Source organism: Rhagoletis pomonella, unplaced genomic scaffold, assembly GCF_013731165.1.
Source record: "Rhagoletis pomonella isolate Grant_MI unplaced genomic scaffold, Rhpom_1.0 Rhpom_scaffold_00002, whole genome shotgun sequence".
Classification (NCBI taxonomy): domain Eukaryota; kingdom Metazoa; phylum Arthropoda; class Insecta; order Diptera; family Tephritidae; genus Rhagoletis; species Rhagoletis pomonella.
In genome coordinates, this window is record NW_023458556.1 from 13,728,688 (window position 1) to 13,748,433 (window position 19,746).

General features: G+C 35.1%; 1 protein-coding gene across 1 annotated transcript in view; it reads right to left on the reverse strand.

The window, feature by feature from the left end:
• Positions 1–901: 901 nt before the first annotated feature.
• The window catches only part of LOC118733109, a gene marked incomplete at its 5' end in the record, with an annotated part of 76,837 nt that continues 57,992 nt past the window's right edge, over positions 902–19,746 (reverse strand). The window contains 1 exon segment of the mRNA XM_036462335.1: positions 902–1,797. Coding sequence (XP_036318228.1) covers positions 956–1,797 — 842 coding nt within the window. The 3' untranslated portion in view covers positions 902–955.

Here is a 19,746-nt window from a genome sequence, read left to right on the forward strand (position 1 = left end):
ACGCCTGTTTTTTTAATGGCTAAATAAGCAATTGGTATTATTCCGGAAAGTCTCCTGTACAGAACTGGAGTTTCGCGATCGAAAAAAAATTCTACGAAAAGTTGCTTTTTCCATATAAAAAAATATGGAAAACTTTGAGCGCTTTGAGTGACCTTTAAATATTTTTTTGATTTCAAAATAACAAAATTTGGGTATACTTTTACCAATATAGAAAATTCCTTGGGTGTGAGTGCATTAAAATTTCGACTTTACTTTTTTGCGCCATCCTAATGTACATACTTTTCTAATCTGATTTAAAAAAAAGAGTTTATTCCTTTTTTGTAGCGAATTTAAGCTAACGACAAATGAAATTTCTGTTGTGACATTTAAAAAAAATTTTTAATGAAACATTATGCTAAAAATTAGATTTCCTTAGTGAGATGTGTCAAAGAAGAAATGAGAGGTTGCAAGAAATAATCACTGCATGTAAAAACTTAAATGGTAAATGCTTGCCGTATTCTAAAACTAAAATTTGAGCTTGTCTATACTGAAAAGGTTTTGAGTATAAAAGTATGAATTATATAAGAAATGCTATCGAAGTGTGTACTCTAGTCGGCAGTGGATAACTAAAAAGTGAGCAGTGCTATAGCTATTTTACCGCAAAATTCCTAAATATTACGTTAGCCTGAAAAATTTCCTCAGAACTTGTACAGTTTTTATTTTTGAAAGTTATTTTATATGCTGCCCAATTTCAGGCGAATTCTTGGTTGAAATCTTAGCAGTAATCCAGCAAATAATTCAATGTGAGCTATGCCAACCTAACAGGTTGTTGCAAAATATTTCTGTGAGAGCGCTTCTTTATGTCACTGCAAAATTGCTTTCAAATTTTCACCCTCGAATCCAATCTTTCACTTCCGCTCTATAAATAATTTTTTCATATGCTACAATTTGCTTAACCTTCTCTACCTCTAAGTGCTTAACTTAATGCCAACAGCGGTTCATAGTCCACATCCTTCGGACTTGTCTTCTTCTTGTATTTCTTTTGCAATTTCGTTTTGGACAATTTCGATTTCGATTTGCTCGCTCGCCTCTTCTTCTCTTCTTGCTCTTTCTCGCGATCGAGCAATTCCAATTGTTCAAAGATGTTCTTCGGACGTGGATGCGTGCTGGGTTTAGTTGAATTTTTAGCTGCATATACAACAACATATTGCGAGAAAGCTGAATCGGCGGGCGTATTTATGTCAGCAAAGTCACGGAAATCGGCAAACTGTTCCTCTGGATAGGTGTACTTTTGTACGAACTCCTCATTGGACGGCCGTCCATGTCCATTTGCATCGCCATAGTATTGACTGAAATCACTATTCTCATCGGTGTGGTAGGACATTTCCTCTTCGGGATAGAAAGTGCCGCCACGCAGTACACCAAAATCACCCGAACCCAATATGGCCGGATCAAAGCTGCGCTGCGTTGGACCCAGTGGCACTTGTTCGGGATGCGGCGCGGCAAATTTTGGTATGGCTGGACTATCGGGTATTGGGAAGTAGGGGCGCGAATGGCCTAGTGGTGGCGCTTCACGAAAGAAGGGAGGATAGTAATTTTGTGCCGCCTGTGTGTGTGAGTCGATGGAAGCGGAGGGTTGCGGTGCAGCGGGGTGCACATCGGCACGTGCGATTACATGTGGATTGGAATGTGGTGGGATGGAGCGAAAATGGTAGGTGGGCGGCACGTGGAATTGCTGCTCTTGCGAACGTAGAACGGTGACTGGTGTGAAGTCATTCGGTTCCATAAGCATGTCAGTGTCCTCTTCGGGGAATTCGGCTGTGAATGGGAGAGAGAGAGAGAGAAAGTAGAAAGAAAGCAAACATGGAAATTAGTGATAGAAATATTTATTCATATTTAATATTTTTTTTTATAATAAGTAAGTATATACCTACTTATTTGTATGTAGAAACAGAAATTCATTTCTCGACAAGAGCCTTCTAAATCTCATCAGCTTACATTAAAAATAGTTTAATTTAAATAATCAAATATTTATAGTTTTTTTTTGTATATTTATTGTATTTATTGAATTTTTCTTTCGAAACTAACAATAAGTTTTCGAATCGTAGAAACTACCATTAGATTTAAAATTTCTGTGACAATGCTTAGAAATTTATTATTATATACATGCATATGTTTATTGCAGTTTATGCGGCTGTCGGAATGGACAAGATTCCGAGCAGAAAGATCGCTGAATATCGTCCTGGACAGGCGTTCTGAAAAAATGAGTTCCAGAGCCGCACTGCCTGGGCGGGTGGAAAGGACTAGTTTCGCCTTCGCTTTTCTATATTTAAGTAATTACAATCCAGTAGGCTGTGTTCGGTCGGAAAGTACAAGTTTCCGAACCGCATGGACACTGGATTTCGTGTTGGGTAGTCAGTCTGAAAGGACGAGTTTCATAGCCGAAAATGATATATTACGGATATACAAATTTATTATATTGCGCATCATTTGATAATATTGGAAAAAACCTTTCTTTTTAGTCTTCTTGCATATCTCGCTTAAGATTTTGATTTCAGACCACTGCCGGCCCCTTCATAATTAATTTACTATTACTCTTTGTGGCCAAAACATTAAAGATAATTTACAGCGGCTGTAGTTTGAAAATCGTGTTCATCTCCGGCCTGTATATAGCGAGGCGTGAGGGTCTTTGCACTTTACCCACTTCTTGTTAAACTTTATAGAAGTTGGTTAAGATCACATAACACAAGAGTCAGTCTAAAAGCCTTTTAACAGATCTCGTCCACATTAATTTTGCAATTCGGTCTTTAATGACATTTACGTATTTTGCTTCTGATGAGAAATCCAAAGTAGTACTTTTAATCTAAGAAAAAAGCGGGATCTTGTGCTTTTTCTAGTGAACAAGACCAGTGCTATTTCGAAGGTGTTAACCTCAATCCATTTACGTTGGCCCACTTAAAGATGCCACCCTCTTGATCGCACTTAAATGTGTTGAAAGTTGCAAATTATTTAAGAAATTACCAGCGATGACAACTCGATATGAGCTTAAAGTATTAGAGGGGCTGCTGCTGTTTCGCTTAAGACCAACAAGGCGAAAATTCGCTTTAAAGATACAAGAAAGCTTTAACACTTTCTAGGAATAGGCATATATACAACCATATTCGAGTACTCTGTAAGAGTACTTATCTACAATTATCCACTCTTAGCCTCTTTACTGCGGTTAATGCTTCAAAACGTTGATTTGTACGCTCACATTATGCTACATTCATCATTATAAACAACTTAATTAAATAAACGAAGAGCTGTGGTAAAACTTTCACCGCTCAGACAATGGATGATACGTAAAATATGTATATTTATTTATACTGCCAAAGGCAAGTTTACGGCAGATGTTGCTGTCGCGCCATTTCAATAGATTAATTTAAAAGAAAGCCCAGAAATTATGCATAAGACTTGTTCGGGCAGTCTTTTAAGAGGCCAATCAATTTGAATTCCAAAGCGCCAGAGGCGACTGTTCACTACCAGCTCCGCTGCTGGCTTCATTGTTGTGATCACAAAATATGTATTGTCAATGAACTGTAATAAATTGATCAAAGTGGCGGCAAAAATTCCAAATATAAAAATTAAACTAAAAAGGTAGTTTAGCAAACCGGCCTTTGCTGACTTCCAGCGGGAAAGTAGAAGACAAATGCCAAGCAATGACCGAGCGCCGCAGTGAAAGCGTTGCAACAGCAGCAGCGGTGCTGCGACAACCCCCACATACTACGGCATGTTGCGACTGAAAGTCAACTGCGTCTTGCAACAGGCGGCAGTTTTGCACAAAAACTGGATTTTTTACTTAACAAGTTATAACTAAATAAATGCTTGTTGGTTTTCCTTATTTTTATTGCTTGATTGGCTCGAAGTGTGTAAAGTAGCAGTAGCGCGGGCAGAGAAATATATGTATGGCTACACAAACATCGATCTACATACATATGTAGGTAGTTACATGAAGTTCATGCGACCTGGCTGTAGTTTTTTTTTTGTACTCTCTCTAATGGCCCACGACAAGATCGTGGTCAAGTGGCATGTTTTATACGGAAGGCAACAGGCAAAAGCTTAACATGGTTCATAATCGGTGTGGTACGGGGTTCAAAATCGCTTTCATGCATGCAAAATTATTTATCTATTGTTCAGCTGTAAATTAACATGAATTTTGTATAGAGACTGACTTAAGACATCTAGGAAAAATTTTGCAAGTACAAGCACGAAAGAACTGAGGTAAAACTTAGCATGTTGCCAGTCCAGTTTATTAAGAGCAGGACCTGTATACGGCCTTTAGGTCGAGCTCTTTAAGGTCGAGCTGGTAGCAATATCGGCCAGATCCAGAACGAACCTTGAAAATGGTTTGAAACGCGTGGTTATACTCATATTTTCAAAAAACCAATCCGTCATTGGAACCCTATTCAATGGGATGACTATTTTCAAGCTCGTCGTTGAGCTATTCGACACTCTTCACCTCTTGACAGCTAGAAAACAAGGTAAAATTGTGTGGGGCACCAGGTTCCTGCAGTATGTAAGGAAACTAAATAAGTTACCGACGAATTCGTGAGAGGGGCCGGAGCCATTTTGCGTAGTGGCTTAGTCATGTTCCAGACACATAATCACTGAGTTGGTAAACTCAGAACGAAAGAGCGGTAAATGGTCTTAGGCAGAGGCTATGCCATGAGCGGTTGAGCGGCTTTTATTACTGAGCAGCGCCACCCAACCATTCAGAAGTGCCGCTTATTGCATGGCCACTTCAATAGTATTACATATGTTTTAATTTTAAGCCGCTCACCGCTCATCCGCTCATTGCGTGGCCTCCGCTTTAGACTGCCTAGGCTATTTGGTTATCCTCCCGTTTACAAGATATCTAATCGCAAACGGGATACCTCGTATGCCCCGGATATGCCTGACCATGGATGTGGAAGCCGTCTAAGTATTGCATACTAATAGACGTACGGCGTTGGCCAGAGCAAGACTAAAACTTATAAGTTTCTCTACACTCTGAACCATTAATTTAAGTAATAACTAAATAACTAACATCGAGAAATTTAGTTTCAAAGGGGTGTTGAGCCTGCAAATATGAACTGCTTTTATTAGTTATTTTTTTTTTTTAACGAAAGCTGATGAGATGAAGAAAATATTTTAAATTTTATTTTATATAAATATATTAAATCTTGTTGTGCAAAGAGCACAGAAAGTATCAATTTTAAAGAAAATCCTATCTCCTCAAACAGAAAAATTGCAAAAAACAAATAAATCTAAATGTTATAAAAAATGCATCAAGTCTTTCCTAGTGGCTGCCGAGGGCGACCGCTATTGGAATATAAAATGTTTTGGAATATTCACGAACTTAGAATGATATATAGCAGCACCTGAGTAAGTTATATTTGTATAAGAGACAAAATTCCCATTGCTATTTCAATTTTTGTATGTTACAACTAAAATGTTGTTAGTTAAGTGGCCTCCAATGTTGCAAACAACTAATTTCGTAGAAAACTGCCCAAAAAGCAAAAATGCAAAATTTACCCAATAATGTGACAGCTCAGTGTCACCTATCTATCAACACAAAGAAATCAAGTCAAAGTGTAATTAAGCGTATAATTGTATCAATTAAGTAACATTGGCGAAATAAACCCACACAATTGCCGCACACATATTTACATATATATAAATTTTATTTGGTGTCATTAACAAAGCGCATTATTTGCTTTATGAAAGTCAAAATCAGTCACTTAAATGATGTAGGCTACAAATAGCCAACGGCTTTAATTAAATTTTGTGCAAATAGCACAGCAGCAACAGCAGTTGCAATTAAATTTGCCCCAAATAAAAGTAATATTTCTGCGGCAGTAATATGTACTTGTTAATTTATTCGCTTTTTACGATGCCGGGATTTTCGGGATGTAGTTATCATAATCTCGTGATCCCGGGATTAGTCACGGGATTTAGATATTCATTATTTTTCAACAACTTCAATCGAAAAAATTGCTTCTATCTCTCCCACCATAAAATAAATAATAAATAAATGGGGTTGAAACTTAATTTGCATTCAAAGTGGCGTTTTTATTTTTTCTCTCCGACGTCAGGATTTATTTTAAACGACTTTGTAAGCTCAAAGATATGATTACTTCCAAAAATTATTTAAAAAATTCAATAAAACCAAATGAAAGTGGACAGTTTTTGAGAATTTACAAAAATTACAATGTTTTAGATTCACAAGGGCAAATAAGAAATTTTTTAAGCTGATAAAGTTGGAAGGATGAAATTCCAGGATATGTTCGAGTTTATATAAGTCCTTAACATATAATTAAAAAAAAAAAAAAATATTGCAAAGTTTCAAGGATAAAACTTCTTCTACTTCTTCTCTAAGCTCATTTCAAAGAATTTTTTAAATCATTTTCGGATTACAGCGTCAGAGTGAAAAACTAAAAACGAAATTTTACAATATTTGGTGTGTAAAATTTACTATCGCACGGTGTTATATGTGTATCTAATAAGCTAGAAATTTATAAAAAAATATTAATTATTAAAAAAAAACAAATATAGCCAATACTGGTCAGGAAAAGGAGTTTCTATTATTGCCATCAGGGCAAATTACAAATCCCGGGATTATATCCCAAGGATCCCAAGATTTGCGGGACCAAAAAAAGCCCGGGCTCCCGGGATTAACATTCCTAGTTTGCACTGATCTTACAGCGCATCACAGCAGCACTAAATAAAAACCACAAAAATTGCAGAAAAATAAAAATTGGAATGATGCAAAACTAATAGTCATGGTCAACGCCATCCAATGCGGATAAAGACGATGACGACGACGACCACGAATAAGCAAAACAAAGTGGAAAATATAAAATAGTTTGCCACAAATTGCCACAATTGCGGAATATATGGCAACTGTTAACAGCAACAGCCAACTATCAATCAATCACGCATTCACGCATTTATTTAAGTCATAAAGTTGTTATTGCAGATACATATTTAAGCGATTTGCAGATTCAATTTATGTACAAACACGTGTCTAGCGTGATGAAAAACGCAGACATGAAGTAAATAAATATTTGATGGGTAGTAACTAGTACGTAACTGGTGTCACTTTAACTAGGTTGTGACTCTACTTATTTTATAGAGTGGCAAACCGATTAGTTTGGGATATGAAATTTGATTTCAAATTAATGATTAAAAGGTAAGTTATCTAGACTCGGATTCGCTTGTGAAATAGTTTACGTCCTTTAGAAAAATTATAAGAGCAGTCTTTAAGAAAGTAGCACCCAATAAGTCAACAAGGAGTAGAGTTGGCCTTTAATGTGATATCAACTAACGCTTTGTACGAGAAATTGGTAATCGTTTAGACCTCGAATTAAACACTAGGAATATAATTGTTGATTAGTTGGTCCCTGAGTAAGAACTTCATACCAGACTTTCTCGAATTCACTCCATGTAAGCGCCCAAATGAGCCTTAGGGCTTTTGGCTGAATTATAAGCAATTTTTCGCCACCCTTAACAACGGTCTGGCCGTAGTTTTTACAGATCGATTGTAAAGATAGAGCCCGCTTCGAATAAAATTTTAAGATAAAAAAAAAATAAGGCATCATTTTTAAATTAAAAGTTAAAATTTTTCTGAAACGCGGCACATTAGCGCTTTAAGATCACTAAGGTACTTGACCAATTTGTTGTTAATTTAATTACTCTTTTAACTATAGCTCAGTATTTCTCCATTAGCTCCAGTGCAGCGAAGTTTGTTGGGTTTCCTTTGAAATCACTTTGAGAGTTGCTGGCTATAGTTACATATATGCGCCCGGATCAGCCAGAGTGGAGTTAAGCATTTTCACGTATATAAGTAGACAGGGTGGTCCATATAGTGATTTCATTTTAAAAATTAAAAAAAAATTAACAAAATAAATTATTTTCTATATATTATTGGTTTATTCGAAAGAGCAAACATATGGAATATGGGTGCCTCGGCTGTTGTTAACCTAGTTTTCTCAGACATTGGTGACAGCGATTTATTTCGTTTTGGGGAGGTATGATATTGATTTTGTGTCAAGATTTCCAGCGGGAAAGAGCTGTCACTGTCAAAATAAGATCTCATTAAAAAAAAACACTATAGTGGTATTCACAAAATTGAGCAATTGTTGGCGAAATTCGTTGCTTCAGTTGATCTGCTCTTTTGCCAGACTGCCATGCCACTTGCTCACTTTTGTGAATACCACTAATATCTCACTCTTCCTAAGGCATTGGTTGTCTCAGATGGCATGAACTGTCGATGGCTCTGGATCACAAATTTTAGTTTTGTTTTTGTTTTCCAGCCACTATCTAATTCCTATGTAGAATTGCTCGGTGATTCCGAAATCGGGTTATTTTTTTCTATTTTTTGCAATTTACCGTTATTTAGCTTAAAAAAAAGAATGGCTACATATAATCATCGTAGTACGAAATAGGGAAAAAGAAAGCCAATGAAATTTTCCGTAAAACAAAACTATCAGGGATGAGAAACTATCAGGGCTATCGAAAACTGGTGTAAATACGGCTTATGGAGAATTTCATCGGCATTCAGCTTTCATCTTCCCTATTCCTATCTCGAAAACTTATCCATAGAAAAAAAATTGACTAAATTTTCGGAATCACCGAGCAGTTCTACATAGGAATTGAATAGTGGCATCCACAGAACATTTTTGCTGTAAACCAGGGTAGCCTGCCAAATAAGGAGTTTAAATGGAAATTTGGTCACTTTTTACTCAGAATTTTCGGCCGTATTTCCTCAAAAATCGGCTGCATACAATTCCTTTCCAGCAAGCTGAAGAATATTCGGTATACATTTTTTAATCGACCGATAAATTCCAAAGAGAGAGGTGCCAGTGCTGCCCGTCCTTTTTTTGAGCGTGCGTAGTTTAAGGAACCATAACTACTTGCTAAAATCTGAGGATGACGTAAAAACGAACGAATGTAACCTTTGACAGCCACATAGCTTCGCAAATTATCACCTGTACTATCACTACTTGATCGCGTCAATACACCCAAGCTTGTCTGCTCATAGAGTACTCATATACATACACATTTATTTATATAATACATTTAAGCTCGTTGACTTTGCTGCTATTTGTGAAAAATACTTAACAAGTAGCGAAACAACTTGAACACGCTAAGTTTAAGAAGCGTTTTATGCGCTAGTTTACTAGCTATAATAATTCTTCGTATAACTTCGTACTTCGTACTGAAATTTCAGTTTGTAATTGCATACTTTACACCTTAATTGTTTGAATTCTCAGTTTATGTCTGTGCCTTAAAAGTTTTTGTTTTTGTAATGAGATTGTTGGCGTTGTTTATTCAGTAAACTAGCAGAGCGGCGCGTGGGCTCGTAAATAAATACTCGGGCGTGCGGCATTTACGATGGAACATCAAAAGAAGCTCGAGGCAGCAGACAGATGTGTAGTTAAAATCAACTGCAGCCATGAACATATTTACATACATACATATGTATTTAGATATGCATAAGTAAGTGTAAAATTATAATATTGCACGCACCTACATACATACATAGGCTTTAGATAGTTGGATGTTCTCTACTTTAGTTCATAAAAAATTTACTGTTAGATATAATAGGTTCGGTAGACTGAAATTTAACTGAACAGTGCAAATGCGTTAATCATTCATTATGAAAGTGTAAGCTTGCGGAATTTTATTATGACTGCTAGTAGAAAAGCGTATAGGAATGCAAGTAAAAGAAAACTATAAAGAAAAGAAAGAGATTTCGAATGATATTTATATCATTATCGATAAATGGTTATAAACAACCGTATAAATATTTATGGGCAACGATAATATTAAATAAATAATACAACGATAATGTTAATAATGTCGATAATTTTTTCGATAACTATAGGGATGTCGAATGATATCGATAAATATACACTCATATGGACAAAATAAAAGCTAAATTCGTCGATGTAAATGATATTAAATATTCATATCGATAAAACATATTTTTATATTTCGAACAATTTTTACAAGATTTAATAGAAATATCGTTTATAGCTCAAAGAATAGCGGGAAAAAGTATAGATAAGGCATATCAATTAATCAAAAGAAATACATATTTCTTGATGGGTATACCTAGGAATACTATTCAGTAAATGTGTAAATAAATAAGTGAATTGTATTTACTTATACACGTACATTAAGCCGTATCACTAATGTGGAGAAAAAAATTTTGGGTGTAAAATTTTTTTTAAGCACCCGCTAAAAACAGCTAAATCGCGGTCTTTGCTGTAACTTTCTTATTCGATTTCCGGTTTCTTAAATCTCCATGTCGCCGAAAAGGTCTCGCTCAGCACCATAATTGTGGCCTTCAAAAGGTTTTATCCCTAAAACCCGCTTTGATTTATACCTTCACTAATTTCGGGAACACTATCCCTAGATGTTTTATTTTTATGCCATAAATCTAAAGGCCTAAAAAATGATGGCGACTACGCTAAAAAAAAAGTTAGAATTTGTTCACAAATAAAAAATTTATAATGTTTTTAATACTTGCATGGAGATTTTTTTTTTGTAAATTTTTCATGATCAAACTTTTTCCCGACATAGTATTCAAATTAAACTGACACATGCTAAACTTTTTTTTCGTGATTACTACATACATTTATAATACATATGTAAATGCTTAGTCACATGTATGTATGTATGTATAGTACACACAAAAGTACATCCTCCCACTTTAATGTGCATTTCACACCTACAGTTTTACTAAATGCCGGCATCTTTATTTCAATCTCCGTTTCAACTGTGAGTGACAGTTGGGATGGGCTAAAATAACAACAATAAAAAAAAAAACAAAAATCAAGTAATGTTTTGAAGCGCGATTAAAATGGTTAAAAGGTCATTTCAACGGCCATGCCCCGTTGACACAAAATGCTATATGCAGATACACAGCCATCGGCAACAGCAGTAAGCCTCGTTGTTCACTTGAAAATACAGCATGTTTGTACTCTATGTAAGTACATATACATATACACATACATATATATATTATGCATGTTTTAACTTGCGTTTAAATATGGTGCCATGAGGATGAGTTGTCTCTGATAGCAAATACTACGACTCAAAACTAAAAGTAAATAATAAAAATAAATAAATTTTACACTTGTACTTACGAGTAAATAAAATATAAAAGAAATATGCCATCATAGGCCTCTAAAAAAATTATGTTTTCTTTAGCTTCATTACACATATCACTTGGTAGGGCAAAAAAATATTTGTACACGGGTTAGGCATTGCATGCAAACACTTATGCATACTTATTTAGGTTCCATTTACAATAAGTTTATGTAATAAATATTTGCTCACTCATTTTATTTCATCACTTTATATACATAAAATTTCCTACATACATAAATATGCGCTTGTTTGTTTAGGCTTTTTCGCCTATTTTCACTCCCTTAGCCCTCCTAACCATTGACATTAGTTGCCTTTATATTTTAAGTGAAAGTGATGCCGCTTAAACTTGTCATCGTTTTAATGCGTGCCTTAAGAAAATGATAAATAAGTACTCACAGGTAGGAAAATGCTTACACTTTCTGTTGTTTGAAAAATATTCGTCAAAATAAAAGTAAATGCAGTTATATATTTACAAGTGTGCTTGTAATGCGTCATTTAACTGCGTGATTTTCATGCGTAGACTTTTCCGGGACACAAAACTTGTGAAGTTTAGCGTACACTTAAAGAAAATTTTAAATGAGTGTAATTTACACGGCAATTCCAGCAACTATTTTACAACTCCCTAAAGTCTTTCATAAGACAATAATTATATATAGTGCTTATTGTAACTGTATGACACTCACATATTGACAAGTTTTGATTATTTATTTTATTATTTTTTAAACTTAATTATTTTTCTATAAAAATATAGAAAATTCCTAATAAAAACCGTCTACATTCAAGTCGAAATCTTTTTGCTTTTTAAACAGATTTATTAGAAATATCTTAAGTCTGCTGTTTTGTAGCCCGTTCAATTACTTACTTACCGTTGATTTTTGGAATATTTTTTTTGTTGAAGGTGTTGCTTATTTTCACCATATAAAAAAGTCGTTGAACATACTTCGAATAGAAGAAAATGACTGACAACATCAACAAAAACATTGCCAAAAATCAAAGGGTTGGTACAAGCTACTTCAAGCGTACACTTTGATATACAAAAATTTAATGGGCTACAAAACTGCATAATTCAAAACTTTTTAAGAAATCTAATAAAAAAGCTAAAAACTTGTACGAAAGTTTGTTGATTTTTTTTTTTAGTTGCACAGATATTGAAACTCAGATTTATACGACTCTTGTTAAAGAATAAACTAAATTTTTGTGTAAAGATAATTAAGTTTAAAAAACTATAAAATAAATAGTCAAAATTTGTCAATATGTGAATGTCGTATAGTTCTGAAAAGCACCATATCCGACTAATAATCTTGAATACTTTTTCTGACTTTTGAAGAAATTGCTGAATATAGAGAATATGAATTCGCGGTTTAAGATGTTGTCGCAATCTCAAACTCTCGAAAATAAATACTTGTGTGTATGTGTAGTTAAAAAAAATTCCAGGCGAAAATTGGGATCAGTAACTCCTAGAGACAGGAGTTCATCGCGGTGTCTAGCGAGTTGCCAAACAATAATAATAATAATATCCCAACGGTTTTTACCCTCCATTCCCGCCCATCCGCACGAGGGGCGCAGTCCGCATGACGTACGGAACCAATATTTTAAATTTTTGTGCCGAGTCACGATAGGCAGGAGTTTGTTAAGTGTCGAGATCTAAAACTGTTCAGCTACAGAACTAAATTCATCAGCTGATTATCGCTTTCTTAATGCTAAAAAGCGGATCTGATATATCAAACGTGGTGGAATGAGAGTTAAAATCCTGGCATAAGCAACGGAGTGGGTCGTGCAATTCAAAATTGGTTTTACAAGCTTTCAGAAATATGGGACAAAAGTGTCTTGATACGCGTGAGGGCACATTAAAGCTTACATCAGCCAGAAGAGACGGACTTGAAATTGAGCCTGTCAGTAATTTAACCATAAAAATTATACCAAGCATTTCCCTGCGACTGGCAAGTGTAGGAAGGTTAATAAGTTTTAAGCGACTCGTATAAGGTGGAAGACTATATTGAGAATCCGATCGGAAATTTCTTAAAGCAAAAAGTAGGAATTGTTTTTGAATTGATTCTATCTTGTCTGAGTAAATTTGATACCTTGGATTCCAAACCACCGAGCCGTATTCCAGAATCGGCCTAACTAATGTTGTAAACAGGGTTTTAGTGATATACGGGTCACTAAATTCTTTTGACCATCGTTTCACAAATGCAAGTACACCTTTAGCCTTGTTGACTGTCACATTAATGTGAAGATTAAAATTAAGCTTAGGATCCATTGTGATACCAAGGTCCACAAAATTGTATACCTGTTCCAGGTTATGGTTACCTATTATATAAGAAACTGGCAGAACAGGTCTTCGCGAGAAGCACATTAATTTACATTTCTTAAGATTTAGAGGCATAAGATTTACTTTACACCAGTAAGCCATGCTGTTTAAGTCTGATTGTAGCAAAGGCCTTTCTTCAATTGAAACGTACGATTTATAAACTTTTACATCATCTGCATACATTAAAATTTTGGAGAATTTTATATCTGTAGAAATATCGTTTATAAAAAGCAAGAACAGAATCGGGCCTAGGTGGCTACCCTGAGGGACTCCTGAAGTAACATCAATGACATCAGAGATAGTATTTTTAAACAATCCCTTTGTGATCTATCATAGAGGTATGAAGAGATCCAACGTAGAAAATTAGGTGGAAGGCCAAGAAGATCAAGTTTATAGATGAGCACCGAGTGGCACACTTTGTCAAATGCTTTACTGAAATCAGTATATATAACATCAACAGTTTTGCTCTCACTAAATGCTTTTGAAATATAGGATGTTAATTCAAGAAAAATTGGTATAATTTCAAGCATGCTCATTGTTTTTACCAAGATGAGCTATGAGGGAGCTGTTGGAGGACTCCGTAAGAGAAAGACATAAGAGGGCATCAGTGAGATCAGAGACCCTTCGATTTTGCGTGAGTACTTATATATCAGGAAGATTTGTTTAACAGGTGGTGAATCACGAATCAGCAATTTACAGTTTGGGTTTTTTAAATTGAGAAAATTCCTACAAAAGATGCTTTACGGATGCGACACATCTATGCAAGTGCGTCGTTCGGAGAATTAAAGAAATCCAATCTCCGTGGCAAAAATGCAAGGTCTGAATTAAAGGCCTCAGGCATAAAAAGTGAGTTCAAGCTCCGACTCAATTTTAAGCACAAATTCTAGAGCTTAAACTCATTTCATCAGTGCAAAAACTGAGTCTGTGTTTAAGCTTACAACAATCTTTAGACGACCAATGATTTCGACATATTTGTTCTTGATTTTGTGTGGGTAATTTTTTTTTCCAGTTCAAGGTAAGAAACCCGATACATGACTAGTGTGTCGCATTCCATCACTGAAGAAGTGCTCACCATTGGAGGTGATCAAATTTTAACGCCAAGTTTTGATGCTATTGTAAGAATCAAAGCGATCTTCAGAAAGGGTCTGGCAATGAGGTGTTGGGTTACTATGACGGGAAATCAACTTGCTATGCCAATTAACTAGAAGAAATCTCCAGACTGGATTCTTATATATATTTTTTTTTTTTCGTTGAGGATTGTTGTAATGGAAAAATGTTTTACCCTCAGCGACAATCAGATTGTAAAAACCTTTTCCCTTTTATCCTTCAAGCAACATTTCACAAGTGATTCCCCAATTACTACGAATGCTGAATCATAAAGTAGCTAATTTTTATTGCTCAACCCAGAATATTTGGTTTCAAATCAAGTCATTCGCATTAGGCGCAACTTCTTTCGATGAAATATGAATGAGGATATAAAACGTCTGCATACAAGATTTTATAAAAGCCTTTGATATGTTTTATAGATAGGAATTTTTGCAAATGGCATCACTAGCCGTGGGCCCTTACTTTCGGTACTGAAATTTCATACATTTTTTCCTTAACTAGGCACAAAAGCTTCTCCTTTTAATATTTTTTCAAATTTTTTTTTGCAGTGTTTGCAAAAATGCGCACGCACACTCATTGCACGCGCGCCGTCTTGTGCCGGAAAACTACTCACGTATCCTCTTGTTTTGCAGCAGCAGCAGCACCGAAGGAGCATACGAGTGTTTCCATGAATTGCAACGTACAAGCTGTCAATTGCAATGCAATCGAACTAAAAACTTTACCTACTCAATGCACAACAAACACTTTTCACGCCTTTTCCTCGAATCACTTTATTTTTTTCGCTGCCTTTCTTGTAGACCAGCAACAACGAACCTGATGTGGTTACATTGATTTATCGACATGGAAATCGATCATGAAAATATATACTATTGAGGAAAAAGAGCGAATAACATTTAAAGTGGTTGACAGACAAGCTGATATCTCGATTGTAAATATAACTGCATATAGTAAAAGAGACGAACTAAATGTGAAATATGTGCGCCTAAAAAAAACTTAAGCTGTCTGATATGTAAGACTTGCTGGAGATATCATTTGCATTGGGCACAGTTGGGCAAATCCAACTTTCAACAAAATTTCCTATGTCTCAAATACTCAAACGGGTGTTTACGCCGCATGTGGTGCTCACAAAAAAAAAAACAAACAAAGAAAAAATCGAACATTAATAAATGTCATAATTTGGCAAGCAAATTATGAAATTAGTGTCAGTTGGCGAATGTGCGATAGTAAATAATGGAGTAAACTGTGAGCAGATTTATTGCCGTCGAGCTAAGCAAATGCGATCAATAATCAATGGTTGCTAAAATGTATACCGACGCTTATTTGTTTTCGCTTTTTTGGAGCATACGAAAAGGCGGAGAAAGTTGATTCCATATTAAAAAATATTTTGACAACATCAAAATGCGCTTACATATTCGGTTTTAATCTCTTATGCGCTGTGTGTCAAACTTGTTTGCTACATAATTTTCACATGATTTCATGCATGTTTCGATGATTGGAATATGCCCAGTAGCCTATCAAAATGATCCAATTACTGGTGGCCGCAAAACAAAAGACTTAAGACACAAACTCGATACATAATCAGTTGCACCAACGCCGCCGCCGCCTTCAATCAAAATTAGCCTTAAAAAATCAGTTTACAATCAGTGCGCTAACAAAAGAATTGGGAGTAACTATAGAAAACTCCACACTGCCCTCAGCTATAAATATACATACATACATACATACGCGAAAACATATATCAAAAGTCAAATTACTGCCAATGCATAGAAATATATGAAAATAATATGAGGGCAGTGACCGCGCCTTGTCGCCTTTAGAAAAAATACTTTTTTCGCCAGTAAGGCGCTCTTACAAAAACCACAAAATAAAAATGTTGATAATAAAAATATTTTATTCACTTTTTTTTGGTAGGATATGTAGTATAAGAAAAGTATGTAAACATGAGTCAAAACGACATAAAACTCATAACAGTAAATAACGAATAGAAAAACTTAAATTAAAAGCAAGCAAAACAATTTCGGTAATAATTGTGCAGTCAAAATTTGTACGCCTTTTTTGAGAGTGTTGCAATTTTGCGGGTAGCCTGCTATGCCACCACAAATACATAAATCACTGCAATGCCGCAGCGGAAGGAAAGCGGTTACGGCAACATTCCTGTGGTTGCTCATAAGGCAGCGAACTTTAAGTGTTTTGAGTTTTGTTTTTGCAATCGCGTTGGCTCTGCAACAAATTTTAGACAAATGGTTTTCAACGCGAACTATTCAAAAAAAAAAACAAATCGCATGACATTTATGGATTTAAAGACAATTTTATTGTAATTGTTCGTATTGCTATATCCGATTTGGCACTTGAGTGTTGCTTTTGCTCATGTTTTTACCGACCAAATCAAATGAGATATCTAATATTTTGAATATATATTTTCCATAAAATTCTAAAGTTTTTTAAAGCAATTAAGTGTCTTACAGAGTTGTCATTTTCCGATAAAAATTTTATTTTTTCATTATTCTAATTAATCGCCAGCGAAAGGAACGTATTTCCAGAACCTAAAAACCTATGAAAAATGGAAACTAAAATACCGAAAAACCGATTGGGGAGCAGTGATTTTAGGGAGGCACCGCAGAATTTTATATGGATGGATTTAAACTCAACGGAAGGATCGGCGAAGCGGTCTACTGCAGGAAACTCTCTACCTTAATGGCGGTCAGGGAGGCCAATATCTAATTAGACAGCCGGGCGGTAATCAAAGTCCGTGGCTGCACTTGAAGCTAGTAAGAGATTACCGCTCTTTTTTCTGGGAGTATCTCCGATCTTCTATTATAATCCTGCGCACAGCGTCGACATGCACACCGATATTGGACGGCCTTTGCGATGTTCAACGGAGAACAGTGTACGACCGCGCTTGATACTTAATTGTTGTTATTATTATTGAGTTTACCAAAATGATTTTCTTTCAAGTTATAAGTGGATATATTTTTTAAGAAAAATCATGGTCTTATTAGATTGGTTTGGTAGTTTTTTGTGTGTTTGTATTTTTATAATATACAGTGGCGGGTCAACAATTAGAAACGCGACACTCTAACAAGTTTTGGTTATTTTTCTTTTGTTTATCAAGTGTTCGTTTTTTTTTTATAAGTATAGCTTACATACTACCAAAAACAGTAGAAGTCCGAATTTGAATGAATTTTGCTGCCATATAAATTATGTGCTACAGTTTTTTTTATATGGAGCAAATTTTACATCACCGCCAGCAAAAAAAAAATCCAAAACTTAACGGCAAGTCCGAGATGCTTGAAGCTTGCCCTTTATTATACTGCATACTTAGAAATTTTTTGAAATTCTGAATAAAAATTATAAATTATTAATCTTTTAAAAATTCTGATATTTTGACTTACATGGTTTTTGTTAGATAGTGAGTTATTAACACATTTATAAAAAAATAATAAACATGTGGTAAACAAAAGAAAAATTGCCGCGTCCCTATTTGTTAGCCCGCCAGCGTATCTGCATTTATTGTCTACCTGGCGTCTAACAGCGAATACAAGCAAAAACAGAAATCATATGAGAAGCAATAAATCGATTAAAATGCAGACACAATACATAGTTCTGCTGATGTGTCAGACGCGGCAAGCAGACACTTTGTCTTTCAATAAAATTTTGACGAGCAGCGGATAGACACTGACCACGACGCGACGGCGACTCGTGTTGGATTTATCAAACTATATGGCTTAGATTAGCAAAATATATACATACATACATAAGTGTATATATATATTTATATATTTGTATACATAAATAATATATAAATAAATAGTATGGAAATTTTACGATTGCTCAGCGGCGTTTGGTCGCTTTTTTGTCTGTGCTGAATGTGTTGAAATTGTACAAAAAGACTGGGAGAAAAAAAAAATTATTAACAATTGCAATGCAGGGAGTTTTGATTAGCCACATTGTATTTTTTGCTTACTTTTCTTTATCTTTTTATGTACAATTTTATTAAGTACTTGCATACTGTTGCCATTCGCTTGCATTTTCCTCGCCGCCAACTTTATAGCGCCTTGATTTATTGCAATTATAGGGCTATTCGCGATTCGGTGCATAAGAGCTGACAAATTTATGCAATTGCAGAAATATGCCATGGATTGTGAACGAGCTTTATTAAACTGTCATGGTAAAGCTTTTGCAAAACAATTTTTGTGCATCAGCTTTGATTTTGTTTATGAATGCAATGCATAGCATTTTTATGCTATGGATTTTCGGTATTGCAAATTTGCCAAGCCATGACAAATGCAAATGCGTGTATTTTGTTTGTGTATTGCAAATAATTTGCAATACAAACTTGCAATGCAATGATGCTTGGCCATTTGCACAGGATCGCGAATAGCCCTATTGTGTATATGTATTGTATTATAGCTGTATATTTTCCGACTATTAGCGTATACTTATGCACATAAATATTTATATGAAACTATATATTTTGCGAACTTATAGTATATGCACATATATATACATACATACACCTATTTCCTCGTGGTATATTTTTATTGTATCTTTTTTTATGTTGAACTTGTCTGCACTTTTTGTCTGTATGCCACAATTGGCTTTCGTTCCGGTGGCACGTGCTAGTGTGTTGCACGTTGCTGGCTGTTTTGCCGGCGCCCAATTATGAAAACGCGTTACAAATACTGTGTTGTTGGCTTTTATTTGTTTTGTCTCATTGCTTTCGATTTTCAAAAATACGTGACTTTTATTGTGTTCTGTATATATGTATTAGAGGGCTGCATGAATTCATTCAAAATGGTTTATGAATTATTCATATACGAAACGAATGAATGATGATGAATGAAACCTGTTGGTAGAAAAAACTTTTACCGCAAAGAGTTTGAATGATTTGAATGTTTTCCATTCATTAATTCACATTCTTCCATTTGAAGGGAGAAAATTTAAAACAAAATGTATATTCATAACTTACAAACTTCCAAACGCTGAGTGAAGTAAAGTATTCAAATGCACTGTACTCTGTTTGGCTAGAAGTTTGAATGAATTCATGCAGCCTTCTAATATGTATGTATGTATGTAAGTAGACTTAAACTTTTTGCCGGAATTGTTTTCACGCTGTTGTTTCGCGTGTCGACATGAATTCGGAAGAGTGTACATATGTACAGGGCGATATA